The 26,492-nt window shown below is 38.1% G+C and overlaps 1 protein-coding gene across 1 annotated transcript in view; it reads right to left on the bottom strand.

Moving 5' to 3' along the window:
- Positions 1 to 26,492, bottom strand: part of CSMD1 (CUB and Sushi multiple domains 1) — a 1,215,136-nt gene that overhangs the window by 546,089 nt on the left and 642,555 nt on the right. The window contains exon 9 of the mRNA XM_017887857.1: positions 12,595 to 12,698. Coding sequence (XP_017743346.1) covers positions 12,595 to 12,698 — 104 coding nt within the window. The remainder of the gene's footprint in view (positions 1 to 12,594; positions 12,699 to 26,492) is intronic.

Genomic DNA, 26,492 nt, shown 5'->3' with positions numbered 1-26,492 from the left:
AAAAAAAAATCCAATTATTTTATCATTGGAATTCCAGGAGATGAGCTAGATGATGGTGTTGAAATTATTTTTTAAAAAATTGCTGAAAGCATCCCAAATTTGGCAAAACACATGAATTTACAGACCAAAAATAATTTAAGTTAACCTCTCAAAATAAACCCAAAGAAGTTCATTCCGAGACACATCTAATCCAACTTTTAAAACTAAAACAGAAAAGACAACCAAAAGAAACAAAATGTTACCTACAGGAAAATCTACTTCAAGGATAATGATTTTCCCATTTGGGATCCTGGAGGCCAGAAGGAAGAACCCTCAACTATAAATTCTAGATTCAGTGAATCTATCCTTTAGAAATAAAGGGAACTTAAAAAAATTATCAGGCAAAGAATTTGTTGTTGCAAATTAAGAGTAGGTGGTAGGCTGGGCGCAGTGGCTCACGCCTGTAATCCCAGCACTTTGAGAGACCGAGGCGGGCGGATCATGAGGTCAGCAGATCGAGACCATCCTGACTAACACTGAAACCCCGTCTCTACTAAAAACACAAAAAATGAGCCAGGCGTGGTGGCGGCGCCTGTAGTTCCAGCTACTCGGGAGGCTGAGGCAGGAGAATGGTGGGAACCCGGGAGGCGGAGCTTGCAGTGAGCTGAGATCGCGCCACTCACTCCAGCCTGGGCCACAGAGCGAGACTCCGTCTCAAAAAAAAAAAAAGTGTAGGTGGTAGACCTGCCCTTAATGGTTGGCTCAAGGACAGTGTTCAAAAAGAAAAGAAATGAAGAAGAAAAGAAAAGAAACTTCTACTTGTGTTTTCAAAAGAGAAAAAACAAGAGGAATCTATACAATATAAAATGGACTATTTTGTTTACCATGAGTTCTGTAAATCTTACTTAATAATTGAAACAATTAGAACACTTTCTGGTACTTCAGATGATGACTTTAAAAAGTTGAAGAGGTAAAGGGCCCTAAACGCAAGCGTGGTTTCCATACTTCAAGTGGCAAATGTTGGCATTAGTTGTAGTAAGGTAACTAATGGCCTCACTCCTGTCCACTCCTGCCCTCACCCTAATCCCTCAAATCTGTGAATCTTACTTTCTAGATGGAAGATTTTGCAAATGTGATGAAGTTAAGGATCTAAATGTGGGGGATTGTCCTGAATGATCTAGGTGGGCCCTAAGTGCCACCACTAGTATCCATATAAGAGAGAGGCAGAAGGAGATTTCAGGCAGAGGAGAAGATGGTCTCATGACTCTGAATGCAGACAGTGGGTTCATGTGGTCACAAGCCAAGGAATGCCAGCAGCTGCCCTAAGTTGGAAGAAGGAAGTGACGAATTCTTTCCCAGAGCCTTTGGAGTGGTTGCAGCCCTGCCCACATCTTGATGCTGGCCTAGCAAACCTGACTTGGACTTCTGGTTTCCAGAACTGAGAGTACAAATTTCTGCTGTTTTGAGCCACCAAGTTTATGGAATATTCTATAGTAACAGCAGGAAACAAATGCATCACTGGACTGCTACAAGTCACATATGTTTACTGTAATGCCCAGAACAACCACTTTGAAAACTATAAAGAAATACATGAAATTATACCACAAATAAGCCAAGATAGAATTAAAAAACAAAACTTAATAACCCCTAGGAAGGCAAGAAAAGCAATAAAAGGGGAATGAGAAACAGAAATAAACAGACAATAAAATGCCAGACAAAGCACTAAACATATCAATAATTACCTTAAATATAAATGGTCTAGATATGCCACTCAAATGTCAGAAAAAGGCAGAATGTATTTAAAAATATTACCCAATTACATGAGGCTTAAAATACATGTCAAAGTCAATGACCCAGGCATATTGATAATAAAAGGAAGAAAACACATACCATGTAAATATTAATAATAAAAAACAGGAGTGTCTATGTTAATACCTGATGAAGTAGACTTAAGGCAAATAAAAATATCAGAGACAAAAAGGGACATCACAAAATAATAAAAGGATTGACCCACAGAAATATGTAACAATCCTAAAAGTGAACAAACCAAATATCAGAGCTTCATGACAAGAAGCAAAAACTGATACAGGTAAGAGAAAAATAGCAACCTCCACAAGTATAGATGAAAACTTTAGTACCCTTAGAAAACAGGCAGAAAAGATAACAAAGGATATTCCATCAACCAACAGAATCTAACTGACGAATACAGAACTCTCAACTCAATACACAGGTGTTTCAAACCCCTATGAAAAGCTGACAAAGACAAATCACACCCTGGGCCAGAAAATAGATCTTGACATATTCAAGTGAACTGAAATCATAGAGAATTTATTCTCTGATCACAAAGGAATCAAACTAGAAATCAGTGATTAAAAGGCATTAGAAAAATCCCTAAACACGTGGAAATTAAATAACATGTTTCTAAATAATCCATGATTCAAAGGGAAAGTCTCAAGTGAAACAAAAAAAAATACGTAGAACAAAGTGAAAATAAAAACACAACATATAAAAATATGTGGAATGCAGATAAAACAGTGCCAAGAGGAAAATTTATAGCACTGAATGATATTAGAAAAGAATGAAAAAATTACTTAAGTTCTTACCTCAAGATTCTAGCAAAAGTAATGCAAAATAGATTCAAAGAAAGTAGGAGGAAGAGTGTGATAGAGGTCTAAATTAATGAAATAGAAATAGAGAAACAGTGGAAAAAATAATGAAACAAATATTTTCCCTGAAAAACAATATAATTGATGAACCCATAAGAAGACTGGCAGAAAGTCAGAAAAAGAGAAAGCAAGAAATAGAGAGATAGAAGGGAACAACTACAAATATCAGAAATAAAATAGTGGATATTACTACAGATTCATCAGGCATTACAAAGATAATAAGGAAATATTATAAACAATTTTAAATTCATAAATTCAACATGCTATTAAATATAAACTGATTTATCAAAAACTATGAATTACCAAAACTCAACCAAGATAAAATACACGATCTGAATAGTCCTTTATTATAGAAATTAATGTTATAACTAACATGTTCTCCAAAAACAAAATCCTCAGATCCAGATGGTTTCACTAGAAAATTCTACCAATTTATAAGGAATAATTAACATCATGTTTTCATAAACTCTTGCAGAAAGTAACAAAACAGAAAATATTTTATAGCCATTACAATCTTATAATGAGGCTAGTATTAAATTGATACCAAAGCCAGACAAAGGCAGTACAAAAAAGAAAGAGAACACTATAGACCAATATCTTTTATGAATGTAGTTGAAAACATCCTCGACAAAATATTAGAAAAGTGAATCCAACAATGTACAAAAAATTATACACAATCATGAAGTAGAATTTATTCCATTTATGCAAGGCTGAGTCAATTTTTAAAAAAAATCAATCAATGTCATCCACCATCGGAAGAGGCTAAAGAAAGAATATGATATATGAGCTAACACCAAAAAAGAAACATTTGACAATTTGCAGGATATATAGTGTTCATGAGTTGAAAGTTTTAACATTGTAAACATGTCAGTTTTCTCCAAATTTATCAATAGCTTTAATGTAATTCCTATCACAATCCCAGCAATGTTTTTATAAAGCTTTGCTGGGAGTATACATGTATATATGTACATGGTATTCTCAAACCTATATAGAGTGGCACCTGCCCTAGAATAGCTAAGTCTCGTGACAAAGAAGAATAAGGTGAGAAACATCACTCCATCTGATCTTAACATTTACTAAACAGTTACAGTAATCAGTAATGTGTGGCATTGGTAGAAGACTAGTCACATCAGTGTAACAGAACAGAGAACTCAGAAATAGACCCACACAAATATATCTAACTATTTTTTGATGAAGGCAGAAAAGCAGTTCAATGGAGCAAGGAGAGTCCTTTCAACAAATGCTCCTGAGCCACTGGACACAGGAACTGCAGGGCAAACCAGGAACCTCAACCTCTGTCTCAAGCCATATGCAAAAACTAACTCAAAAGGGATAAGAGACTGAAATGTAATATGTAAAACTGTAAAACTTTTAGGAAAATGTATAGAAGGACTCCTCGGTAAAGTGCAGCTAGGCAAAGAATCCTTAGACTTGACACCAAAACACTGGCCATTATGGGAAAGCCAATACACTAGACTCCACCAAAATTAAAAGCTTTTGCCATGTGTTGAAACCCACATGAAGAAAGTAAAAAGAAAAACTGCAGACTGAGAAAAAATAGTTGCAAACCATGTATTCTACAAAGCACTAATATCTTGACTATACAAAGAATTCTCAAAACTTAATGGTAAGAAACATCCACTTAGAAAATGGGAAAAAGACTTAGACATCTTGCCAAAGAGGATGTCAGATAGTAAATAAGCACCTGACAAAATGCTCATCATCATTAGCCATCAATGGTTAAAATGCAAATTTAAACCACAAACAGGTGTCACTACACACCTTTTGGAGCAGAAAAAGTGATGATAAAACCAATTGTGGGGACGGTGTGAGCCTAAGAGCCACTTAACATCATGGGCTGTGACGTGGGAGAACTATGCTGGAAAATAGTTGGGCAGTTTCCTACAAAACTAAATATACAACCAACATACAACTCAAGCAGTCACACTCCTCGGGAATATTCCAAGAGAAATAAAAACTCATGTTTACACAACAACCTATACACAAATGTCATAGTAGCTTTCTTCATAACAGTCAAATACTAGAAGCAATCCCGGTGTCCGTCAGTGGGTGACTAAACAGAAACTGTGCAACATTCATACCTCGAAATGCTAGTCAGCAAAAAATGGGAAGAAACGATTGCAGTACACAACGTCCAGGGAATCTTGCTGAGTGAGAAGCAATCATAGAAGGTAAGGCACTACATGCTTCTAATTATGTAACATTCTTGCAATGACAAAATTTTAGAGCTGGAGTGGAGATAATGGTTGGCAGGGGTCACGATTAAGTGTAGAAAACAGGGAGTTGGCTATTATTATTAAAGAAAACATGAGGGACCTTTGGGGTATTAGAGATTACCTGTGTCTTGATTGTGGTGGATACATGAACTTAAACAGGTAGTGAAATTGTACAGAATTTCATACTAACACACACACACACACACGCACAGAGAGAGAGAGAGAGAGAGAGAGAGAGAGAGAGAGAGAGAAATGAATATAAATAAAATGGGACAGAGAGAGAGACACACAAATGAATATAAATAAAAGGGGAAATTAAATTAGCTGGGCATGATAGCACATGCCGGTTATCCCAGCTACTCCTGAGGCATGAGAATCCCTTGAACTTGAGAGGCGGCAGTTGCAGTGAGTTGAGATTGTACCACTGCACTTCAGCCTGGGTGACAGAACGAGACTCTGCCTCAAAAATAAAATAAAATAAAATAAAAAATAAAAATAAAATAAAATAAAATAAAATAAAACAAGAAATCTGAATAAGATCAGTGGATCATATCCAGGTGAATATCCTGGTTGTGACGTTTTACTATAGATTTGCAAAACGTTTCCACTGGGGATCCAGACAAAGTCTACAAAGATCCCTTTGTATTAACACCAGGGGTTCAATGAGCAATTAGTGACTATCAACTCCAGCGCTCCTTGTCTTCGTCTAGCAGATAGAAATGATATCTTTGTCACAAGTTTGTCAATCAACAATACAGGTGCACTAAATGACAGTTCAGTCTCCTCTTTCCTTCTTCCTTTCCATTACATTTCATTTTTAAATTTCATTCTGAACATGGCAGAACTCTGGATGTTTTATTATATTAAGATGGCAATGGTAACTATAGTAATATAATATTACCTTCTCCTTGTACTGTACTTTTAACCTTTTTAAAACTATTTTTTATCTACCATTCTATTTGATGCAACAATTCTTTGAGGGTAAAAGGCATACGAGAGGGAGTCAGGGATGCTGCACTATATACGCCATCTATTGTTTTAATGGACTTATCTCCCCAAAATAATAACAGCCTTCAATGTTACTTTGAGATGAAAAAACAAACAATAAAATATTTAAATGTTTTTGACTGATGAATTGTGGAAGAGATTCCTAGGTCTTCTGGGTCTATAAAAACAGGCATGCATTTTTTGGCTCCTTAGAGAAAATAGCCACAGTGAGTCTATACCTGTGACAAAACAGCCAGAACAGCTGGAAATGACTCCAGGGGTTCACTCAGCTGCCTGGACCCCAAATTAGCTGAAATGGAGCCCCCCCACCCCCTTATCTGCAACAGCTTCCTGTGGTCTCAGCTTCCTGTGGGCTCAGCTTCCTGTGGGACCTATGGCTTCTTCTTCCCTGTAGGCAGGGTGCCCTCAAGATACGCCTGATGGGTCCCCAAGGTCCCTGACTGTGCTGGCTTTCTCAGATAGCTCCACTGCAGCTGCTAGCCCAGATCCAAAATGCTAAAGCCCAGCGGTTTGTTTATTCCCCTAGAGACAGGGTTCTAGGAAGAGGAAACCCAAACCACAAAGGGTGTCCAGAGAGGTGTGGCAATGTCTGAACTCTCCAGTGGTAACGATGAAGGCTGGCTACCCAATTCTCCTTGATTCTGGGAAGTTGATCCTGAACTTGTCACACACAGAAGGTAACACAAAAGCACTCCCTGGCATAACAACACTCTACTAACCAGGCCGAGTAACCAATTACTATAGGAGAAGGCCAAGACTGTGCTAGCAATTATACAGAAGCGACTTGATTATTCTAGTAACTGGGCTGCTCTCTTCAGACAGCAGTGATTGATGTATTATCAGCATACATTTAAGGCATATTTTAGGAATACCATATATAAATCGAGGCATCTAGTCACAAGGAGGATATTTTACACCCACCAAAGTATCGGGTAAATTTGGTGTACAAATATTTAGAATTCTTACGTTTATCTACTTAAAATAATTGAATTGCCAGATAGAATTTTCAAATGAGGCACCTACCAATACATTGTCAAGAACAGGGGTCCCTTTTTAATGCCGAAATTATTTGTGAATGTTTTTAAGAGTTCCTGGAAGCTTATAAATTGCAATAAGTGCTAAAAGAATCCCATGGAATATTTTGTGATTTCCCAGAAATCATGTAAATCCTCAAGGCATTGTTCAAACCTCATTTAGTAATATTACCAATATTTTTATAACAAGATCCCATCAACATTTTGATATTAATGGTTTTATATGTTCTTAAACTTGTTTGTATCCCATTAGAGATGTATATTTTATGAGTAATTTACTTTGTAGACACAGAAGACTAAAAAAAAAGACCCTACAGATGCAATCAAAATATACTTAGAAGAGGTGACTTTTTTTTCTAACCTCAAACCAAATAAATGTTTAGCAAGTCATAATATTATTATTGTTTTTTGTTTTTTGTTTTTCTTTTTCCAACAGTGTCTTGCTCTGTTGCTCAGGCTGGAGTGCAGTGGGGTGATCATAGCTCACTGCAGCCTTGATCTCCTGGACACAATCGATCCTTTCACCTCAGCCTCCTGAGTAGCTGGGACTACAGGCATGCACCATCACACCTGACTAATTTTTTTTTTTTTTTTTTTTTTTTTTTTTTTGTAGAGATGGGGTTTCATCATGTTGCCCAGGCTGGTCTCAAACTTCTGGCCTCAAGTATTTCTCCCTCCTCGGCTTCTCAAAGTTCTGGGATTATAGGTGTGTACCACCATGCTTGGCCAATAACATTTCTTTTGACCTCTTACATTCAAGGCTAAAACCAATAGATAAATGTATGAAGAAGATAGCATGCTTCTCGTAGTATAAAATATAATATAAAATTTATAGCAATACTAGCACTCTTCCTATTAATAGTATAGATTCCTATTGCTAATTATATGAAATTTATATCAGTAGGCTAATTAGTCCTCAAGGCTAGGAGAATGGCTTATTCTTTCTCTATGTCTCCTAGCTGAGGCCTAGCATAATATTTGGCATTCAATAAATAATTATTCAAAGAGTCAAGCAAGAAAGCTTCTAGATAAGAGGCCGGGAAAGAAAAGTTAACAATGGATAGACTTTAAGTCAAGAACAGGGTTCAAACAGTTGAGTCTGTCTATACTATCAGTGGCATTCAGACTCACAGGCTGTGCCATTATGTGAAAGATAATATACAGAAAAATAGTTGGGATCATGTGATTCCAGAGTTTTAAGAATCTTGTTTCTAATTGGTTTGATTTCTAATCATGTTTTCTGAATTTTTTAAAATCTAGGATGTATTTAAGTCAATATCTTTATCTCTTTATTACCAACATCAATTGTTTATGCTTTCCCCCAAAGCACTAAATGTTTAGTGGTTAACTCTGTGATAAAATTAAAGATATATAAAGATACGCACACAAACACGCACACGTCTGTGCATAGCGTCTGCTTTTTTATGGCTCTTCAGCAGTCTTTAATAAAAAGAGAATGATGCCCTTTGACTCAGGATCAGCGGAAAACAGCAGGGAGAAATGAAGTCTCAGCCACACCAGACAGTGTCTGGGAGCAAGAAGTAGTTTCACCAAAAATGGATTAATCCAGTCCTAAGACAGAACCAGGATCCTGATTTGTTGATCCACACATCTGGTTAGGCAGAGGCTACCCTGCGTGCTCGCAGATGTCTCCAATAATATTGACTATTCATTCTCGTAGATGGACGGGCATTTTAAAACTGTAGCCTGTGCCTGCGCCCACAGAACATCCGGAATTAATGAAATCCCCTGGTGACCAATGGCTAATAGCTGCAAAGGCCAGAGGAAGTCCGGGGAAGGCCATACCTCTCCATGCAGTTCCTCTGCAAATTAAATTCAAGAACAATCTCAATAGACGTGCTTGGAAAGAACTCAGCAGACATTTGCAAAGAAAGTTACTTAATTTTCTTTTAAGTCTGACATTCTATAAATATGACCTAAGTTCCTTCATCCACTTCTCAGGGAAGGTGGATTATTGAAGGAGTTCCTTAATGTTTTTTATTCTTTCATATTGTGTCATAGAAATTAAGAAAATGAAAAATCATTACCAGAAATAAAAAATTTTAAAACCCTATTTAGGGTGAGCTATCTACTTTTAGGCTATTTCATTTTCCAAATTTCTCTTATAATCCAGATTTAACTAGAATTCCAAATTTCCCACAAGAAAGAAACCCACAAAATATTGAGTTTAAAGTAGTGAATGCCAGTCTGCCATGAAGAGGTTTTAAACTGCTGCTTTATTTTAAATGTGTGTCACGTGATCCTCTGACTTCATATACTGACTAGTATTTAAACTATTCCAGTGTATCCGTCATTTCTCCAATTAGATGTTAGACTCCATGCTGGGAAGAATGTTTGCATATAAGTACCCCAAAGTATTTGTTGATGTATCGCCTGAAATTACCTGTTTATTCAAAGAGACCAGCTGTGATTCTCTGATTGTGTTCTGTTATTTTTCTGTGATCTGGTACACTGAGGACATATATCAGTGGTTTTTCCTTCCTCTTCTGCAGCTGATTAAATGCCCCACTGGTCCTGGTTACAATGTTTCCCAAAGGGCATCTCAGTTTGATTCAGTCGGCTACTTAGTTTTTCATTTATAGATTCAAGCTATTGAGAGAAGGCTCTAATAACCCTTATGTCAATGTAATACAGAGTTTGCAATTGCTTTCTTAACAACAAATCGCATTAAACAATGAGTGTAAGATTGTAGATCTTTAATAATAACCTAAGGGATTTCATACGGCATCACCTAGCTGCATTTATATTTTAAATGTTGCCGATATTTAACAATTTTTCTCATTTATTTTAGTGACATCCTCTCTTAAAGTAGGTGTTTTGGTAATAATAATATGTGTGGGTTACATTTTTCAGCTCTCCGGAGTGTTCGCATGCATTATTTCATTTTTCTCGTTTCCAGAGGCTGGAAAAGTTTATTATACATATTTTCTAGCCAGGAAAAGAGAGGTAGAGAGAGGGAAAATGACTTCCCTCAGGGCCATGGGGATAGCAAATAGCTGGAGCCAGAAACTCCGTCTTTGACTTGCCGGCTCGTTTCTATCCACTGTGGTGCTGTTCCCAGCACTGTCTCAGGTCAAAGGCAGGCAGTGTGTGTGACGATCACCTTGGAGGCTTGCTCAAAATATAGGTATCGGGGCCCTCAGATGTAAGACTCTGTTTTTAAAAATAAAAAAGCCTATTTTTTTACCCTTGTAATTTGTCAACAAAAAAGAGTCATCATTTGGCAAGGGTGTGGAAAAATAGGATACTTTATGTTCCACTGTGGTTTATATAAATTTTTGGGGGGGACAATTGGAGAAACATAACAGTGTAAATGAAGATGCCTCTTAATCCCAAAATTCCTCGCTGGAAATGTTCCTGAAGGTATACCAAACAAGTATACCAACGTCTACGTACAAAGACATTCACTTCACAGCTGCTTGTAGAAGTGAAATAATGGGGTGGGGGTGTGAGCATCAGATGCAAAAGACTGTCAAAGGGAACCAGGTTAAAATCATGGTAGGTCTACAGGCGATGAAGACTCCAGATCCTGGAACAATATCACATCCCTGAGCTGGAATCCCTGCCTCAGCACACACTAGATTTGTGAATTGGGGCAAATCCTTTAACCTATCAAAACTTCAGCTTCATCACTGACAAAACAATGATATTATTAGCCCCAAATTCCCAGGATTATAGTACAGATCGGACAAGGTAAAATGTATTATGCATTTAACACAGTGCATGGTGCGTAAGAGATACATAAAAGTTAGCTATGATATTACTAGTGTTATTCTCATCATTATTATCATAAGTTGTGGTCCAGCAACATAATTTCAAGTATTATGATTAGTAATAGTTGGAATGTGCCAGCAGGAAGACAAGCTAGAGGTATGTGTTCTCTTGCAAAGTGTTCAAGATACAACGAAGGAAGGAGGCACGTTCCTGGTGGAGTCCTATTCTGGCTGTATTGATTTTTAAGGGAATATACAGAATAGTTGGCTAGAGCTTTTTCAATGTGTGAACTGTCTCATAAGTAATCAATAAATAAGGGGATAAGGTGAGTATAATAGACTGCATCTTTTTTCTAGCATAGAAATATGGGATGCTACTAGGGGCAAGCTTCCTCACAAATGAAGAGTCATCCTCAGTAGTATACAAGAAGACAAAGAAACCAAGACAAACACCTGCAGAACACTTTCCATTAATGAAAGATGCTCTGGTTTAGTGGTTTCAAGATCTACATCATGAAGAGAAGCTATCTGTGGAGTGGCAAAGGCAAATAAGGCGGGTATTTCCTTTCTGCTAAAAACATAGAGGAAGAACACCCCCAAATCATTTTCCTAATTTTGATACACCAGGTCTGATAAAATGGACAGAAACTGTCTTTGAGGCCCTCTCTCTGGACGTAGCTAAAGCGGATGCCCAGGTCATAAGGCTGCAGAACAGTCAGTGATCCTGGTGAAAACTGAGAAGTGGGATCAGTCTGCAAATATTCAGAGCATGGGCTGTCACCATTCTTGCTAAGACTCTGGAAATAGAGTTCTTCAGAGGTACACTGAGTCACCCCCAACACTTTTCCCCATGATGTCTGTTACTTTATCATGAAGTTTTACAGAAAGCGTGGAAAGGTGTATGACATTATTCCAAAAAAGACCTATATTTCCCAAACTAGAAAGCATCTTCACTTCTTTAAAAACCCTGATAATGTAACATCACAGGGAAGCAGAGGAGAGAGTTTAAAAAACAGGGATTGGCTGGGCATGGTGGCTCACACCTGTAATCCCAGAATTTTGGGAGGCTGAAGCGGGCAAATCACCCGAGGTCAGGAGTTCGAGACCAGCCTGGCCAACATGGGCAAACCCCGTCTCTACTAAAAATACAAAAATTAGCCTGGCATGATGGTGCACACCTGTAATCCCAGCTACTCAGGAGGCTGAGGCGGGTGAATTGCTTGAACCTGGGAGGTGGAGGTTGCAGTGAGCCGAGATCAGACCACTGCATTCCAGCCTGGGTGACAGAGTGAGACTCTGTCTCAAATAAAAAAAGAGGAGTTGATTTGAAAAATTTATTAATTTTTTTTTTTTTTTTTTTTTTTCTTTTTGAGGTGGAGTCTCGCTCTGTGCCCGGGCTGGCGTGCATTTGCGAGATCTTTCAGCTCACTGCAAGCCTCCGCCTCCAGGTTCATCGCAATTCTCCTGCCTCAGCCTCCCGAGTAGCCTGGGTGGGACTACAGGCGCCCGCCACCTCGCCCGGCTAGTTTTTTGTATTTTTTTAGTAGAGCCGGGGTTTCACCGTGTTAGCCAGGATGGTCTTGATCTCCTGACCTCGTGATCCGCTCGTCTCGGCCTCCCAAAGTGCTGGGATTACAGGCGTGAGCCACCGCGCCCGGCCAAATTTATTAATTTTTGCTACCTCATGAATGTACTAATTTTTGCCATAAACATATTTTTAATGAAGGAAAACAATTGAAACAGATAAAACATAATCCTAAATTATACTCATATTTTGTTCTCATATGAAATCAGATTGCAGGCCACTAGATTAGCCATAAATGGCACTAACCAAACACCTGAGGCCAAATTGCAAGCCAGTAGCAGAATCTCTTCTCCATCCACCACGCCCCGCACTGCATGCATAACAGGAGAAGAAGCTCAAGAACATACTCACACGTACAAGACCGATCTGGTGTCTCCCACTTTCCCAGCATCACCGACCGTCAGGGTGTCATAGCCTCGCTCCAGCTCAAATTCTTCAAAGGCAAGCTTGATGACCTAAATACAAGGTACAAAACAGTGACTTAGAACAGTAGGTACTTCCCATGACTTTTAATAAATATCGTAATATCTAGTTATAGTGTTAAATTTTGCTCCTTAATACCAATGTCAAATGATCCCAGAGCTGCTTTAAGTAGTTACATGGATAATTCCATATATTTGATAGCCTGGCATTACAGAATTTTATGAAATTCAGAATTGCTAGTACCCCCAACTTAAGTATTTTCACCTCTAAAAATGAAATTTAACCTCTACACCACTTTAAGTCAAATATCTACTAAATGTTTACTTTAACACTTTCAGTGTTTGTTTGGATTAACCAATAACTACATCAATATAAGCAAAAGAAATGTTGGTTATAGTTAATGACACATATTTTGACCAGACCCAGAATGCCCTGCAATAAATATAAAGTTCTATATGCATATTTCATTTAATTATCCATATTAACACCCCAAAAGACTTTATGAGGATACAAAGTCTTGCAAAGCCTGTACGTTTTTTGTTCGTTTTTTACGAAGAATACTTTGTCATGATGACCAGCTCCGAGACATCTGTACAACACTGGTTTATGTTTGATGTGCCAGTATATTATAATCTATTAACTTCTTTCTGTAGAGCACAAGATCTTTTTCTCCTGAAAGAAGAAATGCTTCCTTTGGTGGCCAGTACTATGAGGAAGGAAAAGTTAGGTTAGAAACCTGGGTAGTATGGAGAAAAAATTAAAGAAGATAAATACATGATGATAATTAGAGGAATGATAGATAGATGATAGATTCAATGGATGGTAGAAGATTAGAAGATATAGACAGATTAGATGATAGATAGAGACAGACAGATAGATAGATAGATAGATAGATAGATAGATAGATAGATAGATAGATATAGATAGATGGATGACAGATAGTAAATAGATGATAGACTGGATGGATGGATGGGCGGATGGAGAAATGGCAGATGATGCATAGATAGATGGATATATAAGTGAGAGGGAGAGAGAGAGATGTTAACGAGAAAGACGCAAAGGGTGTGAGAAAGGAAGGAGGAAGAGGGATGGGACAGGAGGAACAGAAACCATAATATTGGAAGTACATTTTAATAGGCTCTATGTTAGAATGAAACAGAAATTCTGAAACAGTGTAGAAAAGTACCAAATGCCCATTTGTTAAGCTTGAAAGAAAAGAGTACGTGGTAGCATAGGGAAGACAGACTTCCCACGAATACCCAAGTCCATGTCCACAGTTCCAACAGGCTCTAAACAGGTGCTTTTCCAAGCAACACCAATAAGGAATACATTAAATTTGCTACTTGAAATTCTTACTAAAATTAGTAATATAATCATTACGATTTATTTTTAAAAACCTACTATTTCAAATTGCAGTGTTTGTATGAATACATTATTTCAGCAATCCGATTTGACACAGGTGTCGAGGTTGATAGCTGTTGCAAACCAGTGTAAATACTGCATGTGAAACGTAGCACCTGATATTTTTATTTCTATTGTTTTGTTTCTCATGAATCAGTTTGTAAGTGACCATCACCTGATAATTAGATAATTTTCAAACTGAAGAATCATCATTGAGACCTGGTAGTTTCCTTTCTGACATGTGAACCCAGTGCTGACTTGTTTACAATTCTGGTGGGAAGCAATGATAATTCATTAAGGTTTGGGTGTCATGTTTGGCCAATTTGTAATGAGTACAGACAGGATTCACACTGTATGAATGGGCTCTCACTAGGGGTGGAAAAAGGACCATTCTGTAATTCTTTCAAGCCAAGGCAAAGGTAGACAGAGAAAGTCCTTGTCAGTATTTCATCTCAACAATCAGCCAGTCCTGTTGTCAAATACACATCTTTACTCCATGCTGTTGATGCTCAGTAAAAACAGAAAATGCAGCCTTGGTCTTGCATAGACAGCTTTTAGTTTGTCAGAGGATATGGCATTTTATGCATATATGCAGCTGTAAAATAGATATACATATATTTTTAACCAAATATGCAATTCTTTCATAGTAAAAGAGAGCCAGAGATGCAAATGAAAAGTGAAGACAAAAGGATAATACATTTCAAGTTGTGAGCAACTTCAATGACATTGAGCCAAAATGGTTTTAGTTCCTCCAACATATGCACCCTCCTTATGTCTTGCATGGACTCCCTCAGCTGTCCCTGGAACTGGATGCTCCATATTTCTCTCTCTCTTTCTCTGTCTCTCTCTCTCTCTATATATATATATACACACACACACAAACACACATATACACACACATATATACACATATATATACACACATATATACACATATACACACACATATATACACATATATATACACACACACATATACACATATATATACACACACACACACATATACACACACACAAACACACACATATATATGTGTATAATTATTTTATTATTTGTTTTTAAGTTCCAGGGTACATGAGCAGGATGTGCAGGTTCGGGACATAGGTAAACACATGCTATGGTGGCTTGCTGCACCTGTCAACCCATCACCTAGGTATTAAGCCCAGCATGCATTAGCTCTTTTCCCTAAAGCTCTCCTAACGGGCCCCAGTGTAGGTTGTTCCCCTTCTTGTGTCCATGTGTTCTCACTATTCAGCTCCCACTTGTAAGTGAGAACATACATGTTTGGGTTTCTATTCCTGCCATTTTCCTTAAGTACCTGCTTAATGTTCCTCCCTCAGCCATGGTTCCACAGCCCACTCTGTCCGAGAAAGCCAGTCGCTTTGCCAAAATCCTGCCTATCCCCTTCATAATATTCCCTGGGTTGATGCTTTCGGTTGGTTTGCTGTTCCGCCTGCCCTGCAGAGCTCCCTGTGGCATTGAGCGCAGACACCACGTGACTTGTCCGTGGGCGGAAGCACTGGCCTCACCCTACAAGAACTTGTGGAGCATCACCTCCTCCAGGTCGCAGAGCTAGGAGTGTTTATTTGAAGTCTTTCTACTGTTTTGATATATGTGTTTAATGCTATAAAATACCCTCTTACCACTGCTTTTACTGTATCTCATAGGTTTTGGTCTGTTGTGTTTCTATTTTTATTTCCCAGCACTTTGGGAGGCCAAGGTGGGTGGGTCACAAGGTCAGGAGTTCAAGACCAGCCTGGTAAACAGAGTGAAACCCCGTCTCTACTAAAAATGTAAAAATTAGTTGGGCATGGTGGCCTATGCCTATAGCCCCAGCTACTCAGGAGGCTGAGGCAGGAGAATCGCTTGAACCTGGGAGGTGGAGGTTGCAGTGAGCTGAGATCGCACCACTGCACTCTAGACTGGTCAACAGAGTGAGACTCCGACTCAAAAAAAAAAGAAGAATTACTTTTAAATTTTCTTCTTAATTTCTTTACAGACTCATTGGTCTATTTCTTCATAGGCCCATTGGACACCCAGGAACATGTTTAATTTCCATGTATTTGCACAGTTTCCAAAGTTTCTCTTGTTATTTATTCCTAATTTTATCTGTTGCGGTCAAAAAAAGATACTTGATATAATTTTGACTTTTAAAAAATTTATTGACTCTTTTTTTGTGGGATAACATACAATCAGTCCTGAAGAATGTTCATATGCTGATGAGAAAAATGTGCATTCTGCAGCTGTTGGATGAAATGCTCTATAAATGTTTGTTAGGTCCATTTGGTCTACAATATAGCTTAGCACTTCTTTATTAATTTTCTGTCTAGATAAGCTGTTCCATGCTGAGAGTAGTTGGATGTTAAAGTCCACATTTATTATTATATTGGGGTCTCTCTCTCCCTTCAGTAATGTTTGCTTTGTATATCTGGGATCTCTGGTGTTCGGTGCATATATGTTTATAATTATTATACATTATTTTTGTCTTTGTCTCATTTTACATTATTTTCATCTTCCTTTCCATTTATTTATCTATTTATTTAGACACAGTCTTGCTCTGTCACCCAGGCTGGAGTGCAGTGGTGCAATCTCAGCTTACTGCAACCTCTGTCTCCTGGGTTTAAGCTTTCTCATATCTCACCCTTTCTCATGTCTCATGTCTCACCCTTTCTCAGGTCTCATACTTCTAGGTATCTGGGATTACAGGGACAACATACCCAGCTACTTCACATTTTTTCACTTAAAGTCCATGTGATTTGATAAATGTAGAGCTTTTCCTGCTAGTTTTTGGTGTCTGTCTGCATGGACAATCTCGTGTCATGTCTTCAGTTTTAGTCTACGTGTGTCTTTACAGGTGCAGCAAGTTTCTGAAAGGCAGTATACACTTGGATATTGTTTTTAAATTATATTGTCACTTGGTTAATTCTGTTCTGGTTGTTTTGCACATCCTTTGTTCCATTCTCATGCTCTTCTTGGTTATCTTTGTGGTTTGGTGGCTTTCCGTCATGATATGGTTTTCTTTCTTTCTCATTTATTTGTCTTCTCTACCAGTGAATATTATTCTACCTTGTGTCTTCACGATGGTGGTTATCATCCTTTCACTTTCAGATGAAGGGCTCCCATAAGCATTTCTTGTAGGACCATTCCAGTAGTGATAAATTTTTATTAGCTTTTCCTCATCTGGGAATAATTTTATTTCTATTTCATCTCTAATGTATAGCTTTGCTGGGTATAGTATTCTTGGCTGAAATTTTTTTTTTCTTTTTTCTTTCAGCATTTTCATTATATCACTCTGTTCTCCCCTAGCCTGTAAGGGTTCTGCTGAGAAATCTGTTAGTTGGGGGGCTTTTTGCTTATATTTGACTTGACTGTTTTCTCTTGCTGTTTTTAGACTTCTTTTTGTCTTTGAAGTATTTAAATATGTATATTATATTGCTATATCAGGTTGTGGCTATTTTGGGGGTATATGTGGTACTTTGATATGTTTATACAAAGTCTAACGATCAAATCAGGATAATTGTGATATCCGTAACCTCAAATATGTATTTTTCTTTTTCTTGGGAAAATTACAAAATCACTAGAATAGAAGGAAGAATTGTCTTTGACTTTGACAGTTTGATTATAAAGCTCTTTGGAGAACATCTTTGGCACTGGATCTGTTTGGTGACCTTTGAGCTTCCTGGATCTGAATGTACATATTTCTCTAAAAATTTGAGAAGTTTTATGCTATTATTTTATTATACAGATATCCTACACCTTTTCTGATGTTTTCTCCTTCTAGAATTCCCATAATGGGAATATTTGTCCACTACATTTTGTTCCACATATTTTGTAGGCATTCTTTATTCTTATTTATTCTTTTATTTTTGTCTGATTGGCTTATTCCAGAAATCCTGTCTCCAAGTTCAGAAATTCTTTTTTCATCTTGATCTAGTCTGTTGTTGAAGCTCTTGATTTTATTTTTTAAATGTTATTCATTTTATTCTTCAGTTTCAAGATTTCTGCTTAGTTCTTTTTGTGTAATATCTCTTTGTTGAATTTCTCATTCAGATCATGAATTGTTATTCCTAACATTTTGAATTGTCTATTTTATTCTATTGATTTTCATGGCATATCTTTAAGATCATTATTTTAAAACGTGTAGGCATTTTGTAGCTGTCCTTTTCTTTGGGATTTGGTATTAGAAAATGATTTTGTTCCTTTGTCGGAGTCATGATTTTTGCTTTTTAGACATTTCTTGTATTCCTACATTGATATCTATACATCTGACAAAACACAATTGCTCCTAATTTTAGAGGGTAGTTTTAGTAGTGAAAAACTTTTTCCTGTAGATGTGTCTCATAGTGTCAGTTGGGTAGGGCACCTTGGTTTGTATTCTGCATGAGTACAGTAGTGTAGTCTTCATGTTATTTATTTGGTTGTAATCAATGTCTGCAGTTTTTGTGGCTGCCTGAGTAGCCTTGGCTGCAGGTGTTTCTGGAAGCATTGGTTCAACTCTACTGCAGATGGAGACTTCTGGGTGGGCTTGTTTTGAGGATATAGAAGGTCACATGTGGCATCTCTGCTTTTCAGAGGAACAAGTTTTATGGCAGTGTTTGGCCTCAGGTGGGCTGGTCCTTGGGTCCCTGGGAAGCATGTGTGGGCATTCAGCAATTCCACTACTTGGGGGGTGGGGAGTGTTCACTGGTGGCAGCAGTACCCAAAAGACCAGTTCTTGGTCTCTACAAGAGGCATACAGCCAGGGTGGTTGTTGGTGATGGGCCTCAGGAATTCAACTCTCAGGCCCTGGGGAGCATGCACTTTGGCTCCGTCTTGAGAGTGGCCTCCCGACGCTGCTAACCTACACCTGTGGTGTAGGTTACTTCATGCGCTTGAGTGCTGGGTTCATGTTTGTGCCAATGAGTCCAGCTGGGGTCATGGCCCTGCATCCTTCTGCTTGGCTGTGGTGGGATGATGGCTGGGTTCTCAAGATGTGGAGATGCAGGGGCTACTGACCCCATGGGCAGGATGTCCTCTGATATTTGTTCTGTCCAGAAAATGGCACCATGCTGCAGCAGCCTGAGGCCCAGGGAATGAGAGAGGAACCTGGCGTGAATTCTCTCCCTGGAGCAATATAGCCATGTGGACTCCAGGCAGCTCCTTACCCTTGGCTCAGGGCCTGTGAGGACTGTGAGGCTTTTCTGAAGCTCTGAATGCAGGCATCTGGGCTGGGAAAGTGGCCTGCTGGGGATCTCCCACTTACCTTCTCCCTACAATGAGGAGTCCCTTCTTGGCACTGAACAGATCCTATCCTGGCATTTCACATTCATCTTTGTGCTGCCGTCTTGAGTTTCCATGCCTCAGAGGGTCTTTTCTCTGTTGCTTCACTACAGTGTTTTCCCCTAGACACTGTACTTATCTACTTGTCATTTTGGTTCTTCTTTATGAAGGAGGTAAGTGCTGGGCACTCTTGCCATATTGATGTCTGCTAAGCTTTGCATGACTTTTAGAGATTTCTAGATGGTACGTCAAGCCAAGGTGTCCAGTGAGCATTTAGAAAAAACCAGTGTGGAGCTTGGGAAAGATTCAGGACTCGATACACATAAATGGGGGTCCCTAACGATAGGTGCCACCTAAAATACTAAGACTCTGTCAGAGTATCCAAGGAAGGCACATGAAAGGAAGAGGGATGAGGATGAGCTGCAGTCTCTTTCATATCTAGAGGTCAAGGAATTGAGGAAGAAACGACAAAGAAGAATCTATGATAGGGAGGACACCAAGAATATGGTGTTTTGTGAAAAATCCATAAACCTAAAGATCTTAAGAAGGAGGGAGTGATCAAATGTGTTGAATGCTACTAAGAACGTGAATCAGATGAGCTCTAAGATGAGACGTGTGGGCTTGACTGGATGGAGGACATGGATAACCACGGCAAGAAAGAACAGCAGAGTTGTAGGGATGGAAGAAGCGCTAAACTGGATTGGCAGAAGGGGATGTGAGGAAGTGGAATAAGTTGTTCTGGAGATCTCTGAGATATTTTAACTAACATGAATGAAGAGAAGTAAGAATGTGTCAGAGAGGATTTTTTTCTTTTAATGGAGAATATTGCAAGATGATAAGAATGACTCAATAAGTATATAAATGATTTTGCAGGAAAGAAATACTATTGTTACTTTGATTCAAATAATATATATTTTCCTTGATAAAATATTAATTTATAAACAAAATGAAAACATTTCCCAAAATCAAAATAAAATATACTATATAATTTCAATTTACTGAAAAATAATTCATTTGATATGGGTCCATTCAAATAAAGAGACCACTTCTCCTGATTCAATTAAACCAAAATAATCCAAGTATATCAATTGATTGCTATGATCTTTTCCTCTGTGCATGTGCACACACACACACATGCTCACACACACACACACGCACACACATGCACACACACACATACGCACACACCTCGAGAAAAATGTATGCATCATTGGGTTTCTTCCTTGATAGCAATATTTTTTTTTTATTTTTCCTTTTGATGTTCTTCAGTAAACTACATTTGTTTTTCTGAATAACATGTTTGTGTCAGAAACTGTGATGGAAGGAAAATGAATAGGAGAAAGATTTTATAATTTTCCAAGATTTAGAACTGACAGCACAATTAAATCAGTACCAAGGCCGTACGTCTTGGAATAAGATATTTTACAAATGCTTTAATTAATAACTGTAGGTCTGAAATTAATGGGTTAGAAATGACAACTTAGAACACACAGGAAGGAACACTGGAAATCTGAGGCTATAATGTATCTGATTCATTCCATTTCAAATCATGTATCAGAAGAAAGGCCTTTCAAACTGTGAATTTCCTCATAAAAAACATGATAACAAGTTTATGTCTGGGAACTATTAACACTGTTGCAAGAAGAATGATTACACATTTTAAAATAAAGTTCACACTTTCTTAGAATATAAAAATTATCAAATAATTTTAGCTGTTTTCACCTGAGGTTGTAAGGGCCAATCATTAAACAACTAAAAATATAATTAATGATTAGGCGACAACCTGCCCAAATATATCTACCATAGAGACTGGATAAATACACATGTAAATTTCCTACAGAAAAACACATACAACAGTCATTGCTGATGGGAATACAAAATGGTACAGTCACTTTGGAAGATACTTTGGAAGCTTCTCACAAAACCAAATATATTCTTATCAAATAATGAAATAATCACATATCTTGGAATTTACCACCAACAGCTGAAAACGTATGTCCACACAAATCCCAGCACTTTGGAAGGCTGAGGCTGGCAGATCACGAGGTCAGGAAATCGAGACCATCCTGGCTAACACAGTGAAACCCTGTCTCTACCAAAAATACAGAAAAATTAGCCAGGCATGGTGGCGGGCGCCTGTATTCCCAGCTACTTGGGAGGCTGAGGCAGGAGAATGGCGTGAACCCAGGAGGTGGAGCTTGCAGTAAAAAAAAAAAAAAAAAAAAAAAAGTATGTCCATGTCCACACAAACACCTGCACATGTGTGTTTATAGCAACTTTCTTCATAATCGCCAAAATTAGGAAGCAACCAAGATGTCCCTCAGCAGGTGAATGGAAAAACTGTGGTACATTCAGACAATGGAATATTATTAAGGGCTGAAAGGAAATGAGCTGTCAAGCCATGAGAAGACATGGGGAAAACTGAATGTATTTTACCAAGTGAAACAAGCCAATTTTAGAAGGCGACGTGTCGTAAGATTTCAACTGCATGACATTTTGGAGAAGGCTGAACTATGGAGACAGTAAAAAGATTAGTGATTGTTAGGGGTTAGAGGAGGGAGAGATGAAGAGCAGGAGCACAGAGGATTTTTAGGACAGTGAAACTCTCTATGTGATGTTACAATGGTGGACATTGACTTCATACAGTTGCCCAAATCCATAGAGTACATAGCAGCAGGAGTGAGCCCTAACGTGCACTATGGACTTTGGTAATTCAGCATGAATGCATGTTCATCAACTGTAACAAATGCACCACTCTGGTTGGGATGTTCACAGCCGGGAGGCTGTGCATGTGTGGGGGCAGCAGGTATAGGGAAACTATGTCTTCTGATTAATTTTGCTGTACAAACTACTCTAAAAATAAAATCTAATAAATTAACCAAAAATACACATAGAAGCCTTTATATCTGTATGCAACACATACCAACAGCCCACAGTATCCAGTATGAAATTACAAAGATTTGATTCCAACCGAGAAAAAAGAAAGTTCACACATTGAACACTCAAAAAAAAAAAAAAAAAAAAAAGAAAAAAAAAGAAAGGGAGTTAGAAATATATATCATTAATTCTGGGTTATCCTTGCTTTATTTGAGATGTTTAGCCCCACATATAAACACTAGGATTCTCTCATAAACTACAATTCAATGCACTGCTATTAAGAAGAGGATTCATACATTATTTCGCATGTAACTCTATGATTACCAGGCTGTGCTACAAAAAGTCAAAGCTGCTAGTGATTCAGAGTAGCAAAACACAGTTTGCCCAGGCAGTGAAATGCACAGCAGTCTTGGGACGGCATCAGATGGCAGGAAGTCAAGAAACTTGGTGTTTCATGCTAAAATCTTCCAGATGGTTCTCTGGAAGTTTAAGTATTACTGACATCCCCACCCTCAGGGCCCTGCCAACTCCCTTCTGTCAGCTTTAAATGGTACATAAATTCCTGTAATTCTCTTTGTGCTGCCCTGCTACAGAGAGAATTAGTCTCAGCTCAAGATAGCCAAAGAAGCTAGATGTGCCCCATCCACTGGAAAGGATTCCCAGGAAGACCTGGCTTAGTTTTCTCTGTCTCAGCCCACTTGTGGTTTGAAAATGGTATAAAAAGCAACCCCCCTCTTTCCTTGCCCTCCATCTCCCTCCCTCCACCCAAAACACAATCCTCCTAGCCCCCACCCCCTCCTCTCCTCCTCCACACACCCCTCCTAGCCCCTGGTAGCCACTGTTCAACTCTCTACTTGGATGAGATCAACTTTTAAAGCTTCCACATGTAAGTGACAACATGGAGGCGGGGTTGGGGTGGACAAGAAGAGGTTGGTTTGGGGTACAAAAGTCCAGTTATATAGGTGGAATCAGTTCCAGCGTTCGACAGCACTGCAGGGTGACTATCGTCAACAACAATTTGCTGTATATTTCAAAAGAGCAAGAAAACAGGAATTTAAATGTCTCCGACACAAATAAATGATAAATATTTGAAGTGATGAATATGTTGATTACCATGATTTGATCAATGACCCGTTGTATACCAGTATTGAAACATGCACCCCATACATAGGTACCATTATTATATATTAGTCAAACATTTTTTTAAAATCATTTTTTAAATGAACGTGTACAATCACATTGATCAAATGGGGAGTCTGGGCTTTGCTGCTTACTCAGTGAGAGTCTTGAAAGAATTGTTTAACCTTCTGTCTTATCTGTAAATGAGAATGATACTGATTTCCCCATGGGGTTTCTAGGATTAAACAATGCAGTGCAGGCAAGGTGTGTACTTCTTGTCGGCATCCAGCAGACACTTGATCAATGGCAGTTGTGTTCATTATTGTCCTTGTGGTGACGCTTCATAAAAACCTTGTCATGCCTGCCAGACCCAGCCACATTCTGCCAGCATTTGAAGTATTCTGTTATTGCAAATCTCACAAGTCTTTACAACCAAGAAAAACTCATCCATCTTCTGTCTGACTCTGCAATTTCTAACTCCAATTTTATCTAAAATGACCTCTTATCTTTTGAATTCCCGACACATTTTATCACCTGCACACTTCCTTCCCTGTTGCAGTAGTAGTATTTTGCTTCTCTTAAGAAGTGTGGTTTTGACTAAATACTTAGATGAAGAAATTGTGGATGCTTGAGGAGTAAGGTGAGATTCATTAAATTCCAGGTGAGTAGCAAGTTGGGAGTCACGTGAAAACGATAGTGAAAAATGCGGCAAGGAAAAGTTCTGAAGCAAAACCCATGAAAATGCCAGTGAAATTGGCAGAGAGATAGAATACTTACAGCAGAACAACAAAGATTAACCAGTGCACCAGGGAAAGTAAGCAAACAAAACAGTGATGGAGAAACAGTCAAAAAAATTTTTTTTCGTGCATAAAATGGGAGAATAAGCTAGTGAGAATTTCAGGAGAATTTCTATTACCCCTGAAATACAGCAACCCAAGCACCACAAGCAGATCTCAGTAGATTATTGACATCTGCTCTCAGATGTATGAAAGAAGGCAGAGTAAGTATTAAAAAATGAGAGACTGGGAATTTAAAAGTCGCAGTACAATAACTGATACAGAATAAACCAGAACATCATTCGATGTGATAAAATACAGAATTAACATTTACATCAATCAACCAAAGATGTGTGGAATGACTGTGCTGAAACTTTGAAGGAACAAAAGATGAAAAGATGATGAGAGAAAATTATAGATTCTCTAGATGAAAGCAAAAGATATTGAAGTTTGTTGAGAAATAATTATGGGCGCAGAATCAATAATTAGAAAAATAATGGAAGATACACTTTTACGACTGATTAAAGCGTTGAGAATGAAGTTAAAAGTGCTTCATTATGGCCCCCATAAATGAAATAAAGCTGTATGAGAATAATAGGAATACATCACCTCACAGAATTAACACTAACACCAGAAGAATTCTGTACACAAACCCAGAAGAACAAGTGGATTATGTTTGAGGAAATACAAATCAAAGTTAGTTTTTTCTTTTTTGGTAGCATGACAAAACCCTTTTGTGGTAGCATGGACTAACAGCACTATGAGCTCTGGATAGAAGGGAAGAGGATGTTCTGCTTAGTATGTTTATTCAGCAAAGAGGCTACTTTATGTGAGAAGGAAGAGAAAATATTTACAGATTTTTAAATGTCTCAGGTATTGTATCAACACACTCCTTATCACCAACTTGGCTGAAAGGTGAGCTTCCAATAATAAGATTAATTTAAAAAACAGCTACTTAAGGAGGTTCTTTACAAATATACGAAAAAGAATGATCTCAAAAAAGTTATGTAAACCAGAAAGGAAGAGGGTTGAGTGGATAAAAATACACATATGTGCATCTATTCTTACATATTAAACAATCTAATTAAACAAATGAAGACAGGGCAACCAAGTTTCTCCTGGGGATGAGGCCTGGGGCTGAGATGTGGTCTCATAAGGCAGTGTCTCGTCGGAGAGCAGGTGACAGGTGGGATGGCTGACACAGGAAGTGCCACAGAGGCGCCTGAAACTCAAGGACTCTGAACACCCCCAGTCCCAGGACGAGCTGTCAGGGAGACTGCCCTGGGAGAGTGGGCGCAGGTGAGCCAGGCTGTATGTCTTGCATCATCAGTCACAGACACCACTTAAGTGCCTTCAATTCCTACTACCTGCTATTTCTAGATATTCAAAGAGACAAGGAGGCTTGCCAGAGTTTGCATGCTAACAAGAATACTGGAGGTAGGGGAGTAAACACATGTTTGCACATGTCTAGAGAGGAGAAGGTGCCGAATGGGAAAATACTCACATTCTCACCACTGGTCGTGGCCAGAAATGGGGAATAAATGACTTCCAGTCACTCTTCCAGTGACACTCTCTGGAGCAGCAGTTACACAGATACTTTACGTCTCATTCATGGCTTCATCTTTCACTCATCTTCAGTCATGCTTCTAAATATCTCTGTGTCTCCCAAGAAAACATGCTAATATTTTTCTTAGGAAAACTTACATCTGCATGTTCAGTAAGTTTCTGGAATAAACTCCAAATTTTGGGTGTCACGAAGATAAAAGAAAGGAGGCAATGATTGATTATAAAGGAGATTGTGAGAGAATTTCAACAAGGCTACTTATGCTTGGCTGTAATTTACTTCCTTCATACCTGGATTTTTTTTTTTTTAATGCTTTTAATGTCTTAACTTTTAAAAACACTATAAAACTAAAATAAATATAAAGGTGTAATGGCACTATTTGGTGTCGGATAATTTGAAATTAAATGTTGGCAACATCACTTAGTAAAGGTGTTGATGTTCACACTTAACTAATTTAGGAAGTTTTGCTTATCTATGATATAGAGTTTCTAATATACATTTTCATCACAAGATGTTGTAAGGATTGAACAAAAATATATACCAAGTGCCTAACATAGAGCTTGGTGTCATGGTTACAATTTTATAAATGATAGTAACTGTTATGATTATAAAAATCATAGAAATTGAATAAACAGAATTTACACAGTAGAAAAGTAGTGATTCAAGTGTTTTAGAGGGAAACTCAATTGTGAATAATCACGAAATCTATTTTGTAAAATTAGGTAACCTATACAATTTTTTTTTGTGGAAGTAAAAAGGAAACTTCTGCCTTTACTCATTACTAAAAATATTTTAAAAGAAATAGTAAAGTTAAAATTAAGAATGAA

This window comes from Rhinopithecus bieti, unplaced genomic scaffold (genome assembly GCF_001698545.2).
Source record: "Rhinopithecus bieti isolate Rb0 unplaced genomic scaffold, ASM169854v2 scaffold_15838, whole genome shotgun sequence".
NCBI lineage: Eukaryota > Metazoa > Chordata > Mammalia > Primates > Cercopithecidae > Rhinopithecus > Rhinopithecus bieti.
This window is presented reverse-complemented; position numbering and strand designations above follow the sequence as displayed.